The 18482-nt window shown below is 32.7% G+C and overlaps 1 protein-coding gene across 2 annotated transcripts in view; it reads right to left on the reverse strand.

Moving 5' to 3' along the window:
- The window catches only part of OTULIN (OTU deubiquitinase with linear linkage specificity), a 66408-nt gene that overhangs the window by 37381 nt on the left and 10545 nt on the right, over window positions 1-18482 (reverse strand). For both annotated transcript variants that reach the window (XM_074279110.1, XM_074279111.1), the window contains exons 2-4: window positions 12218-12294; window positions 10467-10561; window positions 7777-7920 (exon numbers count right to left, since the gene is read on the reverse strand). In XM_074279110.1, the coding sequence (XP_074135211.1) occupies window positions 7777-7920; window positions 10467-10561; window positions 12218-12294 (316 nt within the window). The remainder of the gene's footprint in view (window positions 1-7776; window positions 7921-10466; window positions 10562-12217; window positions 12295-18482) is intronic.

An 18482-nucleotide genomic window follows, 5' to 3' on the forward strand; every position in this document is an offset into this window, starting at 1 on the left:
AATTATCCTTGTATATGCTTTCAAAATAAAAAGCTTCATTTAAAAAAATAATAACAATAATCCACATCCAAAAAACAAAAAAACACATTTTTGGTTCCCAAAGTCATACATTACTGCTTAAATGTGTAGTATCCAATAACACTATTATCTTAATTTCATAACAATGCAAAAAGTTGCTGTTTTGCTGTTCTTAGTTGTCAACCTGAAACCTAATGCAGTGTCTTAAGGTGCCATGTATGAAAATGGAAGCTTGTAACAATTGCTTTATTTTGCATGCTATGTTATTAGGGATTCTAGTGTGTTATGTTTCAATTATTATGTGTTGATTCATTATAACAACACTGATGTTATGGAACTGATTTACATTGAAGACAAAAAAAAATAAATAAGAAAAAAAAATGAAAATGTAAAAAAATATATAAAATATAGAGTGAATGAGAAAGGTTCCATGGGACTAGAGAAGGACTCTTTCAAAAAAGGACAAGGTAGAGTCATCAAAATATAAGCCTGTAAATTTGGCTCTGATTCTGGTAAAACTCTAGACCATGGGGTCAAAGGGATGATAATGTGTAAAACTAGAAATGGAAGTGATGATCACACAGAGCCAGCATAACTTCATCAAGAAAACATAATGCCAAATTAACTTCATTTCTTTTTTTTTTTTTTTGAAAGGTCATTAGAAACCCAACAGATTAAGAGAATGACACAAATATAGTTTAGATAGATTTGAACAAAGCATTTGAAAGTTTCTAATAATATTTCTGAAGGAAAAATAAAGAAATGTGTGCTAGATTAACAGTACAATTAGATTAATTTGGAAGTAACTAAATGGCTGGACTCAAAAAGAAGTTATTAAAATATGTCAGTGTCTATATAGAGAGAGAAGTCTCTAGCTGTCTGTACCCAGAATCTGTGATAGATATTATGCTGTTCAATATTTATCATCAGGAACTTAATTAATGGTATAATGACATGCTTATCAAATATGTAAAAAACAAAGCTTGAAGAATATGTTAATATGTTGAATCAGAGAAATTAAAGAAAAAAAAATCTAACCAGCTAGAATGTTGGACCAAAACCAGTAAAATGATATTTAATTGGCATAAACATAAAACATTATGAACATTCAAAAAAATGAACTTCACAAGTATAAGATGGGGAAGACATGGAGAGATAGTAGTTCTTTAAAAAATATTAAACAATTTTAGTGGAATTCAAACTCAATGAGTCAACAATTTGATATGACACCACAAAAGTTACCGCTATTTTAGGCTGCAATACATGATTAGCAAAGTTCTGAAAGTGATAGAATCACTCTACCCTTTCTTAGTCACACCATGTCTTTACTGTGTTATTCAGATATCCATATTTTAATGAAGATTGATGAATTGGTGAGTATCAGAAGAGTAATAAAAATGGCATAAAGTGACACAAAACATTACATATGCAGATCAACTGAAAAATTTGGGATGTTTGGTTTGAAGAAGAAACTTAAAGGAAGACACAATAAACTTCTTCAAGTACCTGAACAGTCGCCATATAGAAGTGGATTTATACCTATGCCCAAAGGGTAGAATTAAGAACAATGAGTGAAAGGAACAAAGAAGCAGATTAAAGCTCTCCAACAATGGGAGAGTCTCCCGAAACAATATATTCTCCCATAGTGGAGATCTTCCAAGCAAAGATTGAGTAAGAATATTTAGTAGTGATGTTTTGTAGGGAATGCTTCGTCAGGATTAGTTTAGATCAAGTTTTATCACTTAAGGCTACTTATAGTTCATTAACAGATATGGATTCACCAAGGCATTCCTTATAAACAATTATACAAGTGATAATGAACTAAACAGAAATCAGTGATTTCTTCAGAAATTAATGATCTCCAGAGAGATTCCAGGTTGATTCCTGAATCACCATTTGTATTCAACAGCCCAGCTTTGCTCCAGGATCTATCCACCTTGCTGTTATCTTGGGTTATTCGAGGGAAGATTAACATATATACCAATATCAAGGAGATTTCCAATACATTTGGGGGTATTCAAGTCTCAGAAAGAGATCTTGTTTGGTTCAGCTAATGTTGCTCTAGGATTCCTGGGGGGGAAAAAAGCTAAAGACTCAATGCTCTGGAATGATTATTCCAACATAAGTCAATGAAAGATAAAGAGTGTTTACAAAGAATTAGGTCAAAAAGGATGAAGTTACTTCCGATGTATCAATTTCTTCATTAAGCAATTGGAAAAATAATCAATTATTTCTTATTTATCAGGTGCTAGAAAGTTATACAAATACACATAGAGAGAAACTTCAGAGGAAGGCATTATCAAACTGGGGGCAGGAAGGGAGGTTAATTAATAAGTTAAGTTTTCAAGGAAATCAGTGACTTTCAGAGGTTGAGGTGAAGTATATGTACATTCCTGACATGAACAACAGCTAATAAAAACACAAAAAATAAAAACTGGAAAGTCATATATAAAGAATAGTTTGACTAGACTAATAGTATATGAAAGTAACATATGAATACCAAGGGGAGAGGTAGACTTGTTGTGAAAAAGCTTTTTCAAGGTTGTGAAAGGCTTTAAAACATTAGTGGAGCTTGGATGTGACCTTAAAGGAAACAGTCATTGGAGTTTATTGAGCAGGGGAGTAGTATGGTCAATCAGACTTGTGGAAAATCACCTGGGCAGCTATAAGAATAAATGGAGACAGGAAAAAAGTAGGGCAGAGAATCCAACCAGGAGACCACTATAATTAATGTGCAAGCAAGAAATAATAAGGACGTGAACTGGGATACTGGCCATGTGAATGAATAATAGTATTTACAATGCATGTCAAGCTTTATTAAAGGATATGAAAAATAGTGGAGGCAGATTTAATACTACTCCACAACCAACTATATATGTATAGGAAGAGTGAAGTATCAAGAATTTTTCTGAGTTTGTTGAACCTGAACAACTGGGAAGACAGTGGTATCCTCAAAAGAAATAGGAATATTCAGAAAAAGAGGTGGATTTTAGAGAAGTTCAATTTTGGACATGTTGGCACATGCTTTTGTAAAATACACAGAACAATGAAGTCTGCTTGTCAATATTTAATATGTGTTGTCAAGAGAAAAGATGGAAATTTTGTTTAAATATTTTTTAGAACTATAATGCTTCAACATATGATATATATGTTACAACATTAAATATTATCACTCCTCCTTTTTTCCCTAAAAAAAAAAAGCACACTAATCCAGTACCAGATTAGCTCTTGCTGTCTTGTTTCCCTTTGACCTCTCTTCTGGGCCCTGGGCCATTTCAGAAACTATTCACTTTTCTTATTTGTATTCTCAACAATTAGCTTAACACTTGACATATTATAAGCATTAAATAAGTGCTTTTCCATTCATTCATAAATATACAATTATTCCCAGATAGCAACAATCTATCTTTTGAAGGGATGTTATTCCTATAAGATAAAGGAGATTAAAAATAGAATGAGATTTTCAAAACATATCATGACTTCTATACCATGTATAAGGCTTGTAATTCACTGCCACAAACTTTTTAAAACAAATGTTTCTTTTACCCCATATATGAAAATAGGACAACTCCAAATTATATTATAATGTTAACTATGTTAGGTGAGTAAATACTAAGTGATAAAAATAACTGATATTTTATAGTATTTTAAAATTTGCAAAGTACTTTACAGATTATTATCTGACTTAAATCTTTTTATTAATTCTGAGAGTTAGATAGTACAAGCATTATCAGCTTCATTTTGTTGATTAGTAAACCAAGGACCAAAAAAATTAAATAATTTGCTCAACAAGGCAGGATTTAAAATATCAAAGCCAGTATCCTGTTCACTACTCTATAATGTCTACAACATGAATGGATAATTAGTGGCTGATATTCTATAGAATCCAGTCACTCCAATGAAAATGATAAGCAAAGTAATGCACACATTTTTCTAAAAGCAACATCAGCCTAAATGACCAGCTTCAATCCTACTTACTCTATCATACCATACTTTTTATAGTCCAAGAAGCCCCCTACTAGAATAACAAGGGAAGCTGGCATGGTTCTAAGGACAATTTAGGAAATAAGTTCTCTGAAGGAAGGGGATTCAGTGGAGGACAGAACTGGTTACGGCATAATGATAGATTTAAAATGGAATGAAGAGCTGAATGGTGATGAGAATCGGTTACCAAAAAAAATTCAATAAAACTGTAAGTTAGTGTTTTCATTATTCTTCTATGCAATTTTCCTTTGATTATATTCTGTGGTAAATTTATCTGCGGAACTACTGAAAAAATGTTAAAGAAAATATCCATTAGCAACACCATATTATTGTGAGTAAGAGAATGATATGTCTTTCAGTCAAATGAGAAGTGGAAAAGTGGAAAGTATTATTTCTTCAACCATCACTTAGCATAAAACTTAAAAATCTTAGAGAACAAACCTATAGGTAGGTATTATAATGTTCATTCTCTTTCTTGATGCTCAATGAAGAGTTTAAGATACTGATAACATAAATTTACCAATTAATTAGATATTTTCTAGGAGCCTTAATGAGATTTTGAGAAATTATATTCAAATGATGAGTACAAGAGTGGTATGCTGAAAAAAATTTTCATTATATTCAAGTTAATTCAAGTTATACATGATGCTCCCAAAGTCTTAATGTGGTTTTAAGTTAGAGCCTACACTTTTTTATTTTTTTAAGGATGGGTGACCTTGCCTAACTAAACCAATTAAAATTAGATTATTACATTTCACTTTCACAATTATTTATTTTTTGAAAACTATATTGTGTTTGATACAATGAGAATTCACCTTTACTAAATAAGAAATTCAAATTCAACATTTTGATTATCTTCCAAAAATTAAGCTAAGTGTATTTATATCTCAGTATATTACACTATCAAATACCTAACAAATGGAGGGCACCGGCAAAGGAAAAATCCTAAAAGAAATCCTGTTTCAATGGATTTTGTAATCAAATGAAAAACATATTCAAAGGAAAATCAAAGAGTCAGAGTAAAAGATTGCTCAAGTCCTTTCCAGGTCTTAGTATATTCATAGTTAAAATATATTGCACGTACATACAATTTTTAAAGACTACATTTATATCCTGTACAATAGAATATCCACTAAGAAAAACAGTAGCCTTCTATTCAAATCTCAATGTAATAAAAATGCAAAGGTCATCATACAGCAAAAAGATAAATAAATAAATCAAAATCTAAGAAGAATCAAGTGGCATGGGAAATTATCATTCATTCATGGGAGAAATTTCCATCACTCTTATTTACTTAGTAGATAAGAACAACATACTCAGAATCATAGACACTTAAAACTAGAAGGGTCTTGAGATCATCTAGTCTAGAAATAGCTTCTAAAACTATCTCAGAGTTAAGTTTTAGTGCCTCATCCAGTCACTAATTACTTCCTTATATTAAAGTGTCTTTCTATAATTTCTGTTGGAAATACTCCTATCCTCTAGAGCTTCACAAAAACCAGTTTTGGTCTATATGATCACTAAAATGCCTTCTAACCCTAATTATCCTAATGAATTCTTTTTGAACCTATGTTCTAGAATTTACCTTTGTCCCCATTAAATTTCATCTTTTTCTTTTTGACCTAACATTCCAGCTTGTTGGTACTTCTGTCATTCACTACATCCCTCCCTAAAAAAAGAAAAAGGAACAAGAATTTTTAAGGTGTTCTACGAAGTGCCAGGCATTGTGTTAAATGCTTTTGAAATATTATCTCAACTGATCTTCATAACAACTTTCTAATAGTTAAGAAGAGAGATAATATAGGCTGACTAAAGGCCTAGACTCTATCTACTGACCCATATGGGGCCTCAAAGATAAAAAATTAAAGATAGAGAAATTCCTATTTAAAATAACCATAGACCTATGAAATACTTGGGACTGTCTAAATAGAACTCCAAAACACTTTTTTATATAAATAAAGACAATTAACTAGAAAAATATTCATGGGCCATGGACAGGATGAGCCAATACAATAAAAAGTTCATCACTACCAAAATTAAATTACCCCAAACATATTTTATTGAGACATTTTTTTCTTTAAATTAACTGGAGGATCAAGGAAATAATGAAAAAGAAATAGGAAGGAAAGGAGACTTAGAATTACCAGTACTTCGAGTATACAAGAAAGCAGTAAAAATCCAAATAATGTGTTACTGAGTCAAAACAGAAAAGTCATTTAATGGAATATATACAGAGAAGCAAATAAGTACAGTATCCCAGTAGTTGATAAATTCAAAGATTCTAGTAGCTGGAATTAACAACTCATGATTTGACAGAAATTGGTGGGGAATCTAGAATACAGTCTGGCAGAAAACTGCAAAAGGGTATATGATTTGCACTTAAAAAGATAAAATCATAAATAAATTAGAAGAACAAGGAAGAAATTACCTATAAGATCTCTGGATAGTGTAAAGAAGATCTCCAAGAAATAGAGATATTCACAAAAGTAAAATGGATACAGAATTTTAAAAATTGAACTAATGTAATTAAAAGAAAAGGTGAATGGAAAAAAAATTATTTGCACCAAGGTTCTTTGATAAAGATCTCAATTTTAAGATTTATAGAGAATTGATTCAAATTGATTAGGAAGAAGATCTTTTCAGGGCAGTTAGATGGTGTAGTAAATAGAGCACTAGCCCTGAAGTCACTAGGACCTGAATTCAAATCTGGCCTCAAGACACTTAACATTTCCTACCTGTGTGACCCTGGGCAAGTCACTTAACCCCAATTGCCTCAGGGGGAAAAAAAACCAACACTATTTTGTACTCTTAAAGCACTATCTGGTACCCCAAATTACCAATTAGAAAAATACAAAGGTTTCACTTCATACTTACTGAATTCAAATCTGGCCTCAGACACTCACTATGTGACCCTGGGCAAATGACTTAACACTGTTTGCCTCAGTTTCTTCATCCACAATATTAGAGAAAGAAATGGCAAAGAAAGAAATTGCCAAGAAAACCCTAAATGGGGTCAAAAAGAGTCAACATTCTTTGACTGAACAATAATCCTTACTCATCAGATTGGCTAAGGCAACAGAAAAGGAAAATGACAAAGGCTGTAGGGCCTGTAGGAAAACTTTAATGTACTACTATGAAACTGTGAACCTGGAAATTTAGAACTATGCCCAAAAAGCTATTAAATTGTTCAAGTATCATTTTGACCTAGCAATACTGCTACTAGATCAATATACCCAAAATTAATCATATGAAAGGATCCATATGTGCAAAAATAATTATAGCAATTCTTATTTGTATAGGCAAAAAAAAAAAAAAAAAAATGAAACTGAAAGGATGCCTATCAATTGGGAAAAGGCTGAATAAATTATGGCCTATGAAAATAATGGAATATTATTATGCTTTAAAAATAATTAAGAAATTATGCTTTAAGAATGGGAATGATTTTAAAGAAAAGTGGGAAGATTTGATGAACTAATACTGAGAAGTTAGCAGAGACAGAACAATTTATATAATAAAAATGGTATTATAAAAACAAAAGTTATAAAGACTTAAGAAGGCTAACCTACACAATGACCAGCTAAGATTCCAGAAAATTCAGAAAAGACTGGCTAATTAAAAAAAATAATTTAAAAATAAATTTGGAACAGCAGAAGAAAAAGATGATATCCTGAAAAGAAGTATTTTAAAATATTTAATCTTTTAAAGTATTTCAATTTTTAGATATGTAACATTTCAAAACATTTATGTTTTTATAAGAGCAAATCTGAAACATACCAGCATTATATCCTGATTCTTGAGCCAGTTAGGAAGATCAGTTGATTGGCTCATTGCCTGGAACAAGGTTGCCCTGAGAGCACAGTAATTATCACCTCGGACTCTCCTTATAGAGGTAAATTTCTGAGAAACTTCTTCATAGCCCTGTATGAAATTGTTAAAGAAACCAGCACATCCATTATTAAATTCAGATAGCTTAGAAAATTTTACTCATATAGGAAAAATTCACTCCAAGTCTCAAAATTTACAGCTATTCTTTAAGTAAACAAACATCTCTCAAAAAGGAAGGGGGAGAAGATGGAGGGAACCTCTGGTCTCTCTACAGAGAATTCAAATGCTTTTATCAAAAAACTAAAACTAATTTTTTTTCTCCAATTCAACAAACATTTTTAAGCATGCATTTTTCATATGGAACTTACAGTGTAAAAAAGGGACAAGAAACAATGACAATTACAATATGTAATATTAGAATAACCATTATGAAGTTTCCAAAACAAAAAGCTACATATGTCAGGGCAGTGGAGGAAGGTTGTTTGTTACCAGCACTAGATGAGGGAGAAAGGGAAGCCTTCATGACAAAATGATATTTAAATTGGTAGTGTAATATAAACAGTGTGTTATCATGCAAGGATAACTGAGTTTCTTGCTGGGTTAACATGGTTTTCAATGTATGATCAAAAGAAGCAAACAAATTCACTTGTAGAAATAAGTTATTTCTAAGAACTAAATTTAAGGATTAATTTGTTTCTTGAGTTCTCATAATAAATCTAGGTGACTTTGGGCAAGTCACCCCACTGAACTTCATTTTCCTCCTCTGTGAAATAAAGGTAGAGAACCAGATGTTGACCGTATAGTGTCTCAGGATCTAACGTTCTCTGGTCTCTACAAAGTTAAAGGATATGGCATCAAACCAGAACTGAGTAAAGCTGTTTATTTCTCCAGGGGGCTAAAATAATATAGAACAGATATCTGCTTTCTGATTATCTAATTTCATGCAGTTAGAACTCAGAAAACCTTTTTAACTGGCCATTTTATATGTCTATCAAGCTGCCTTTCTCAAATATCAGTTTCTTAATTGCATCTCTGGCAGATCACAGTCTGCACAAGACTATTCTCTAACAAGTCCCTATGGTGCAGATATTTATGCTATTGATTAAACTTATTCATGGGTTTTAAGTATGCAGGTGTGCAGTAAGAAAAAAAAATTCTCCATCTGCTCTGAAAATTTAAGAATTAGATTTGTATTCTTGCCCAGAGGGAAAAACTAACTTACTTCAGCTGAATGTGAGCAGTAGGGGTGCCTCAGAAAAGCCAAAATTTTTCCTCATAAAAAAGGGCTTTGAGTCTTCCTAAGCATAAAGCACAGATACACGTACTTTCAGATAAATTCCCAGAGTTCTAGTATAGATGAAAATATTTTAGCCAGAAAAAAATATTAGAGCAGATGTTTGCAACTGGTTGTCATATCTGGAAGGGACCTTCAAATGGCCCATGCAGGATGTTCCATTTTTAAAAGAATCCTGCTGAGTTAGATTCAAAATACATTCTGCCTCTGAATCAAGAGGGTAAATGTCTTTTGTCAGAAAGAGTCATTTAAGACTCCACTTGAATGGCCAAAGAAATCTGCCAAACAGAACTAATTTTGTTTTCACATAAAGGATGCTGAACTGCATCATTTAACAATAAGTAACAAGGAAAAAGGTGCCAAGAATTTCTCAAGACAAATAGTAATTTGTGGCTAGCGATCAATGGCTTTTCTCTCATGATGAGTGAGAGATGGAGCAGTCCTACAATATGGCACCCAAAGACAATAAGCTCTTTTGAAGGTAAGGGACTATGTTCTATACTCTTTTCATATGCCCCACAGACCTGGTGCTGGGCACACAGAAAATGTCCAGTTAATACTTATTCAATTGAAATGGAAGCCATTAAAACAATCCCAGGAAACAAAGATTACCTGCTCACCCATACCCTACAATTCAGATAACAATCTAAGAAGTAGTCCATATGACTGACAGTCATAAGAGATATGCTTTTGGTTTAAGGCACTACTTTTCTTTGAGGAGTAACTAACCTCCAAAAGAAGATGGGAGGATCTAAGACTCCCTAATCCTTGTTCCTAGTTATTCTAAGAAAGGATCTGAGGGATGCTCTACAGACTAGATCTCTGAAGAGAAAAGCAAGTGCTTTATTCCAGGGAATCCCTGGATTTCTAGGACTAATATGTAAGCAATCCTCTCAAAATTCCATAACTTTCTCAAGGTCCAGTAATATAAATTAGGAGCCAGCAAAATCCTTTAATATTATAATATTATAATAGAAGGGTGCCCTTCATCTTGCTAGGTCCTGAACCATGGAGAAAAGCAGTGTCCTCAAATTAGTTTAATCTAAATCTAACCTAAAATGAGAAGTTTCCATAAAATAACAATTAACTTATAAACCAGAAGTAGTGGATAATTTACTAAACACATATATTCAGGATCCAACTACGAACAAGTTGCTCATATATGCTTGACTCTTGTTTCCTCACCCATAAAATCAGAAACAACCTAATAACTATTACCTTAAAAAATTTCTGAAAATAAGAGTTGCATGACCATCAATAAAAGCAGACACTAAAGCACACACAGAGTACATGCACAGGCACACATGTATTCGTGCATGAACATATGCTTAGTTTTTAATCAGACCTTTTTCATCCGTTTTGCCATTTGGGTATTTCCTCTCCATTCTTTTTTACAATAGTCCATGATGTCCATTTCAGGAGCCACACTTAACTTCGGCTCTGTTAAGTAACAAATACAAAACAATAATAATCAAGGAAATATAAAATAAAATAGCAATCTCATAAGAAAGGCAACAATTTACTCTTTCAATAAAATGGGGATGTTCTCCTTATCCCAAGAAATACTTCCCTGCTTTACAGTCTCATCTTGTATACATGGTCCACAAAAGCAAAGTAATGTTTCATACTACAACAAAGAGATTTATATGTCTCATTATAGCAGGTTGTTTGTAGCATATCAAAAGCTATTAGACCTAAGGAGGCAAAATAAGGCTACCAATTCCTTAGACCCTTCCTCAAGCCACAAACCTGGTCAAAACATCCACAAATAAGCAGTTTTTCTTCTACTTCTATATGGCTCTTGTCACTACCTACTACTGCTTCTAGGATGCTGACGATTCCCAGAAGCAGTACCTGCACAGCACCCTAACACTCTCTGTATATCTAAAGACAATGAGTAGGAACTGAACCACTTCATTATATCCACTGGAAGGCTCATCCAGTGATCACAGAAAAAGTAGTGGTTTGGAATAACATGATTGAGAAAACAAGTTTGGATCCATGTTTTAGATATTAAGATTGGACTTATTATTTAAATAAAATCATTGAACCATGAATGGTAATATTGGATCATATGTCTCATGCACAAAAGACTTCTTTTTGGAAATTTCTCCAAAAAAATTTTAAAAGCATATACAAATGAGCATGCTTAACCAAGCCTTTGAAATGAGATGTTTGAAACACATTTGAAACAATGTACTTTTTTCCTCTGCTAAGAGATCAAATAAAATACATAACTGAGACAAAGTTGCCTTCAATTGATAAAATAAATAAATTTAAGGAATTTAGAAAGTCTGCTTAGAATCCAAATTTTTTTTAAAAAAATTTTAAAGCCAAAAGGTAGGTTTATTTAGGAAAAATTGCAGACAAAATGAAGAAATAAAATAGGCACAAGGAGTGGCAAATAAATGCACTGGGAAAGCAACAGGGTTACCAAGGAAAGGAATTTGGAAGAATCCATTAAAGGAACACGCCATAAGGTCTGGGCATGCCATTGACATCCATAGGAAATTAACAGACTAAATGAACTTAGGGAAGCATTGTATTCCCTCATATCTTTCAAATGCTCAAACAAAACCAAGATGAAAAATGTGATATTAATGAATGCATAGAAGCTAGAAGATGGCACAGTGAATAAAGTGCTTAATCTGAATTCAGGAAGAATGGAGTTCAAATATAACCTCAGACAATTAATTACAAATTTTGTGACTCAAAGGCAAATCACTTAACCTCTCTCAGCCTCAATTTCCTTATCTGTAAAGTGGAGAGAATTATAGACTTAACTCCCTAAACTGTTGTGGGGGCAAAATGAGATAATATTTGAAGTACTGTGAAAATCTTAAAGTATTATGAAAATGTTAGCTATTGTTGTTATAGTTGTTGTTCAGTCAATCAAGAAACATTTATTAAGCATCTATTATGTGCCAGGCACAGTTAGGAATACAAAGAAAAAGAAATTCCTGCTCACAAGCAGCTTAAATCAATGAAATTTTATACATATAAATGTATAAGTATTTTGTGAAACTAGATGTGAATTTTATTATAATTTGTCCTATAAATATGAAGTACTACACATCAACAAAATCTCAAACGTACCTGATAACCCTCTTTCCCGTACCAGTAGTTCCTTCTCTTTTTCTATTTCATCTTCAGCACGATACATGTCCTCCTCCCTGAAAGAACATATAAGACATTTCAAATACTTTTTCTTTTTATGCATATGTGTGTATGCACACACACACACACACACACACACACACACACACACACACACACACTTTTTAAAGAAATACATTAAAAAATTTCTAGTTTCTATATTTTATCTTAAGTGATATTACTGAAGGCAGCTCAATAGTAGAGCAGAAAATGTCCTGGGCAATTCTTATACTCTAATAATATTTTATAATATCTATTGATACCTTTTCCAATATTCAACAAACAATAATAGTAAGCTCCTTGAGGGCAGTAATGTTCAGTCATGTTTGATTTTGTGACCCTATTTGGGGTTTTCTTGGCATAGATACTTAAGTGATTTGCCAATTCCTTCTCCAGATCATTTTACAAATGAGGAAACTGAGATTAAAAGGACTAAATGACTTCCCAGCATCTTACAGCTAGCAAGTGTCTGAAGCCAGATTTGAATGCAAGGACTCCAGGCCTAGTACTTTGTCCACTATACCGCTGCCTAAGCTGTCCATAAAAGTAGTAATTGCATATTATTAAAATTATATATCTTTCCCAGTGCCCAAATTTCTCTACACAGAATTCATAATTCAACAATATTTTTTAAATGTCCATGTGGCAGGCACTGAGGATACTAAGACAAAAATAGAACAGCCCCTGTCTTAAAGTTTATATTCTACTGAACAAAAGCAACATTTCACAGAAATAGATTCAAAATACATACACAAAACAAGTGGAGTTTTTAGAGGAGTAGGCAAGAGAGAATACCAGCAATTGAGGGGAGAGGATCAGAAAAGATCTATTATGCCACAGGAGATAGCATTTGAACTGAATCTTGAAGAAACTAAGGATTCTGGAAAACAGAAGTGGAGGAAGAAAACATTTCAGATAAGGCACACAGCCCAATCACAGACACAGAGAGAGGAGATAAAATTATTATTCAGGAAGTAGAAAATAGGCCCATTTAGTTAAATTACAGGGTATGTGAACACAAACTCTAACTATGAAAGTTTTTAAACACCGAACAGAGGAAATTTTATATTTTAGAATAGAGAGCATAGGGAACTACTGAAACTTCTTGAGCAAGGTTAAAAAAAAAAAAAAAAAAAAAAGTTCTTTAGGCACATTGATTTAGCAAGTTGTTAGTAGGAGAAAGTGAAGAGACAGATAAATTAAGAGATATGTATACAGATTAGAAGGCCATGGAAGCAATCCAGGAAATAAGGGCACAGGATCTGTATAATCTGTAGTCATAGGAGTAAATAACAGGGAGTGGGATAGGAGAGATGTTTAGGAGATAGAACTGATGATATTTGGCAAAAGACTGGATGGTTATGGTACGTGAAGAAGAGTAAAGAAGTAAGGATGACTTCAGAGTTGTGGATCTGAATGACTAGGATGATAGTGGTCTAAAAATAGTAATAGAATAAAGGAGTAAATTAAGGAGGGTGGCAAAGTGGGGCCAAAAATTTTAGACATGTTGAATTTGCAAAGCTTATGGAGCATCATGATGAAAATGCCTAGCAAGCAGTTGGTGATATAGGACTGGAGCTGAGGAGACAGATGCATGGCTCCAGAAAGTAGAAATAGAAACAATGGATAAAAGTTGCATAAAGAGTTTTAGGCTCAATGTAAGGGAAAAAATTGAAAACAGCAGCTTCCCCTCACTGGAATGACTATTTGAAACCTACATTATAGAGGAGATTCTTGCTCTGATATAGTAGATCTGAAAGCTTTCAAGGTCCCTTCCAATTCTGAGATCCTCTGACATTAAACAAATGCAAACAAAGACAAAGTCTTGCTGACCAAGAAAGTATACCTAGAGATAAAGATATTAGGAAAGGTAATTAGAAAGAAATGGTTTTCCTGATACATACTGTATTTTTTTTTACAGTGATCTTTTTGAACTCCCTGTTTTTGCATGCCTGATTTTATTAGTCAAATACTTTGATAGGTTATCATGACTACATATCCACTAATCAAATGCTTCCCGTCTAGTGAATGAATGTGACTAGGGTCTCTCAAAGGCCTAGACAGAACATTCTGGTAAATCTTCCTAATCTATTAAGTTTTTGAGTCAGCTTCAGCCTGCCTGTCAGAGGACTAGCCTTGCTAAGTCAGGAAAAGCTCCTTATCAGGTTGACTGAAGAATGATCAATTTTTGTCCAGTAACTCATAAAGAACTCTATTTATAGAGTGGTAAGTGCTGTGATTTACATTACAGAGGAGAATGCCAGGTAAAATGATAGATCTCTGAAGTACAGTTAAGTTTAGTTTATCTAACTAACAAAGAAATTAGCATACAGTCACCAGCATATTAGATGCTCAATTAAATGTTAGTTACATTACAATTAATGAATCTGTCATTAGTGTAAATTGTCCCATTCAATGGAGCAGAACAGGAAAGGGACCTTTTGCCACCCCACCCTTTTTTAACTTGTCTCTGAGTAAAAGTCACTTTTCACTTTCATAACTAATTAAGAGATATTAAAGAATACCATTTATGTTGGGAAAGAGACAAGGGAAAGAAGGGTACTTTCCAAGAACATTGGCTCTAGTAAGATTTTAAGTATAAGGTATGATGTTGCCTCCTGAGTCTATGCCAAAGTCAAAGCAAACAGAAACTAGATAGTCATAGGAGACTGGTGCATCAAAACTTAAAATAAAAACTGACCTATATATCAGCTCCTCCCTTACTTATAAGTGATCTCAGAAGACACAATTTAGTCTTACAAAAAAGACAAAACAATTCTTATTATGAAGAACAGCCTTTTACTATGTTTCATAAATGTATAGACTATCACAGCAGAATCATCTTTCTTTCATAATGATTAGAGATTACACTCCAAGATAATTCTGTAGTTATCTGGTGGTGTGTTCTTTAAAATTAGGAGCTAACCAAAGTTCATTTCTTAGGAGCACTAGGTTGAGTGACTAAATGTAAATAAGTTCCTACCACTACACATTCACTCATGTCTCCATGAAAACCTATTAAAAAGGAATAAAGATAAACTACTTAGAATGGTGGAAAGCAATCCATATTCTTATGTAAGGAAAATGAGAATGAAGAATATTAAATATGGGAGGGGGAGAAAATTTTTACATAACCTTTATACCTGCATTTAAAATGACTCCAAAGCTATATATTTACCAGGAGAAGGGTGTGATTTGAGTTGAATTACGGTAGAATAACACAATTAGTCAGCAAGATATACACAGACACACACACATGTGTAAAATCTTAATATGTATGAACTTAGGAGAAAATAAGTAACATTCCATATTTCAAAAGTTAAAATAATAAATTCAACTGACAAAAAGCATAGGGAAAAGGGGGAGGAAGGAAATAATTCTACCACTGAAAAAGGAGATAATTTTCTGAATTGAAAACATTTTCTTCATTTAGCCTGGCTGTCAATTTGAGTTTGGAGGGTTTTTTTGTTTTGTTTTTGTTGAAAAGGTAGCAGAATGGGGGCAAACAGTTTGAGTAGAGATTAAAGAAAAACTCATTCTGCAGCATAAAATAAAACCAGGCAGATAAAAAAACAAATCTACGACTAGAAAATCTTGCACTAACCTGGAAAAGCTTCTTAGACCTTCACATACAGACATTAATTATTTCCATAGCTCCCTAATAACATGACTACCAAACTCAACGCCTTTCTTTCAACAAGTTGGAAAGCAGAAAAGTAATTTTCTACAGATTAATAAAGATGGTAAACTCCATCTTGTGGGTATCTTTGAGACAGTAAAATGTGATGCATGAATGAAATATGGGAACAAAAATTCAAAAGGAATAATAAATTTGCAAAACGAACAGTGGAATAGCTTTATATAGCAAAAGAATACACATGAGAAAAACCATGAATTGAAAAAATAAATGATGTATAGCACTTGTGGGAAAATGATAAACAAGAGTTATGTTATAGTAAAATAAACTATATAGACCACCAAGCCAGAAGAACAAAATGGATGACTTTATAAAATAGACAGCAAACTCTGCAAAGAGATAGAAGACTTCAACTAACTGGACATATATTAGAGTTTTCTTGCAGTTAAAAGGAAAGCAGTAAAAATTTTAACATGCTATAATAATAATTTCATTTTTAAAAAAGGTAGAGGAAGTGATGCAGGAAACTACTATTCTAGACTTGACTTACCGCAAAGAAGGAACTGTTTTCTGAAGTAGAAATCACAGGAACTATGAGAGGAAGTAGCCATAGCACCATAATTCATGACAGATTAGGGGGAAATATTAAACTTACTTTGTATATTCTAGATTTTAAGATAGATTTCAAAATTCAAAGTAGAATATGTAGAATCCATTTTTTGAAAAATTCCACAAGAACAGAGAATGCTTTTAATTTAATTTTAACACCACAAACATAAAACAACTAAAGTAAGTAAAAACTGATCAAGTAAAGTGAGCAGAACAAGAAGTATAATTTATAATATAACACCAACACTGTAAAGATAATGAATTTTGAAAAACTTAGGAAATCTGGCCAACCACAATTCAACAGGATAAATTGGGGAAGAAGGCTTTTCACAGGATAGATTATGGAAGAATGTTATCTACATCTTGACAGAAAGATAATGGGCTCAACATGTAGAATGAAACATATATGTAGAATGAAACACATCTTTGGATATAGACAATGCAGGAATTTATTTTACTGAACTAATGTATAATTGTTATAAGGGTTTTAGTTTTCATTTTTTCTCCCTCCGCTCCCTATGGGTTGTAGGCAAGTGGAAGACAGAAAAAATAAATGCTTAAATGAAAAAACTCTACAAATTAAAATAATAATAATAATAATAAAAGAGTTAATATGGAAGTACAGGGAACTCATTACCCAACTTAAAATTTTTTTAAAATCATACAAAGAAAATGGAAGGGCTAGTAACTAGTGATGAAATAGCTGATCAATGGAATGATAAATCACTAATCCAAAATAATGAAGATGGAGCATATCATTTACCTTCTGATAACTAATAGGCATGAACTTAAAATGCAGAAACATATTTCCAGACATGACCAATGTGAGAATTTGTTTTGCATAACTATGTAGCTATACATGTTAAGGACTTTATTTTTCAGGTTTGTTTTTTTTTTTGGGGGGGGGGGCGTTAAATTTTATTTTGAGGGAAAGGAGGAGATAGTTTTTAAATAGAATTATCAATGAATACAAAGAACAATTAAAAAGGGACCTTTTTTTGGTTCTTTCTGTTAAATTACACTGGGGGCAAGAAAAAACAAAGAGAAATGATTCATGTCCAGGATGAATAGGTTAATGATCCTAGATGATAAAGACTAGACAGAGATACTCAATTCTAATTGTTTTCCCTGGAAAGAGGACTCAGAAGCACAATCTTTAGACTGGAAAGGAACAATAAAAATAAAAATAAGGGATTAAAACCTAGGGTAAATAAATTAGTTGGCAAGAGAAAAAACTTGCTAGCTGCTATCAATTCACCAAACTCAAGCTATCCTGAGGTACTGAAAGAGATGGAAGAGATTCCTGAGCTGTTGTCAGTGATTTCTTTACAAACTTCAGGAAACAGAAGGAAAGTTACAACTGGAGATAGGCAAATGTTCCAGTGTTCAAAAAGGGACAGAAAATTCTTGAAACTAAATCTTCATTTCAATTTTTGAATATTGGAATGTGGTGACTTAAAAAAGAAAATGGTGATCACTTAAGAATCAACAGAAAGCTTACTAACAACAATCCAAACTGAGCTTATTTCATTTGTGACAAGGTTATAAGATTGAACAATTAGGGAAATGTTGAACATACAATTTACCTAGACTTTAGCAAAATTTTTGTTGTGGACAAGGAAGAGAGATTTAACTAGATGACAGTATAGAAACAAGACAAATGGCCTGATCCAATGTGTATTCACTTTGATGTTCGTTGGAAGGAGTAGAGTACCTCACTCTATTTTTTTGTTTCCCACTTGGCACTATAAACAATCAATGATTTGTGTAAGAGTATACATGGCATATATGTCAAATTTGAAAAATGACACAACGGTTAGGGCTAGTTCCTTATCAAAGTATAAGGCTGAGCCAAATCCAGTAAGGTGAAATTTAATGGGGATAAATAAAAGTCCTGCATTGGGGTTCATAAAAATAATTTCACATCTACAAGATGGGTAAAATGTGACAGATCACATG

This window comes from Sminthopsis crassicaudata, chromosome 1 (genome assembly GCF_048593235.1).
Source record: "Sminthopsis crassicaudata isolate SCR6 chromosome 1, ASM4859323v1, whole genome shotgun sequence".
NCBI lineage: Eukaryota > Metazoa > Chordata > Mammalia > Dasyuromorphia > Dasyuridae > Sminthopsis > Sminthopsis crassicaudata.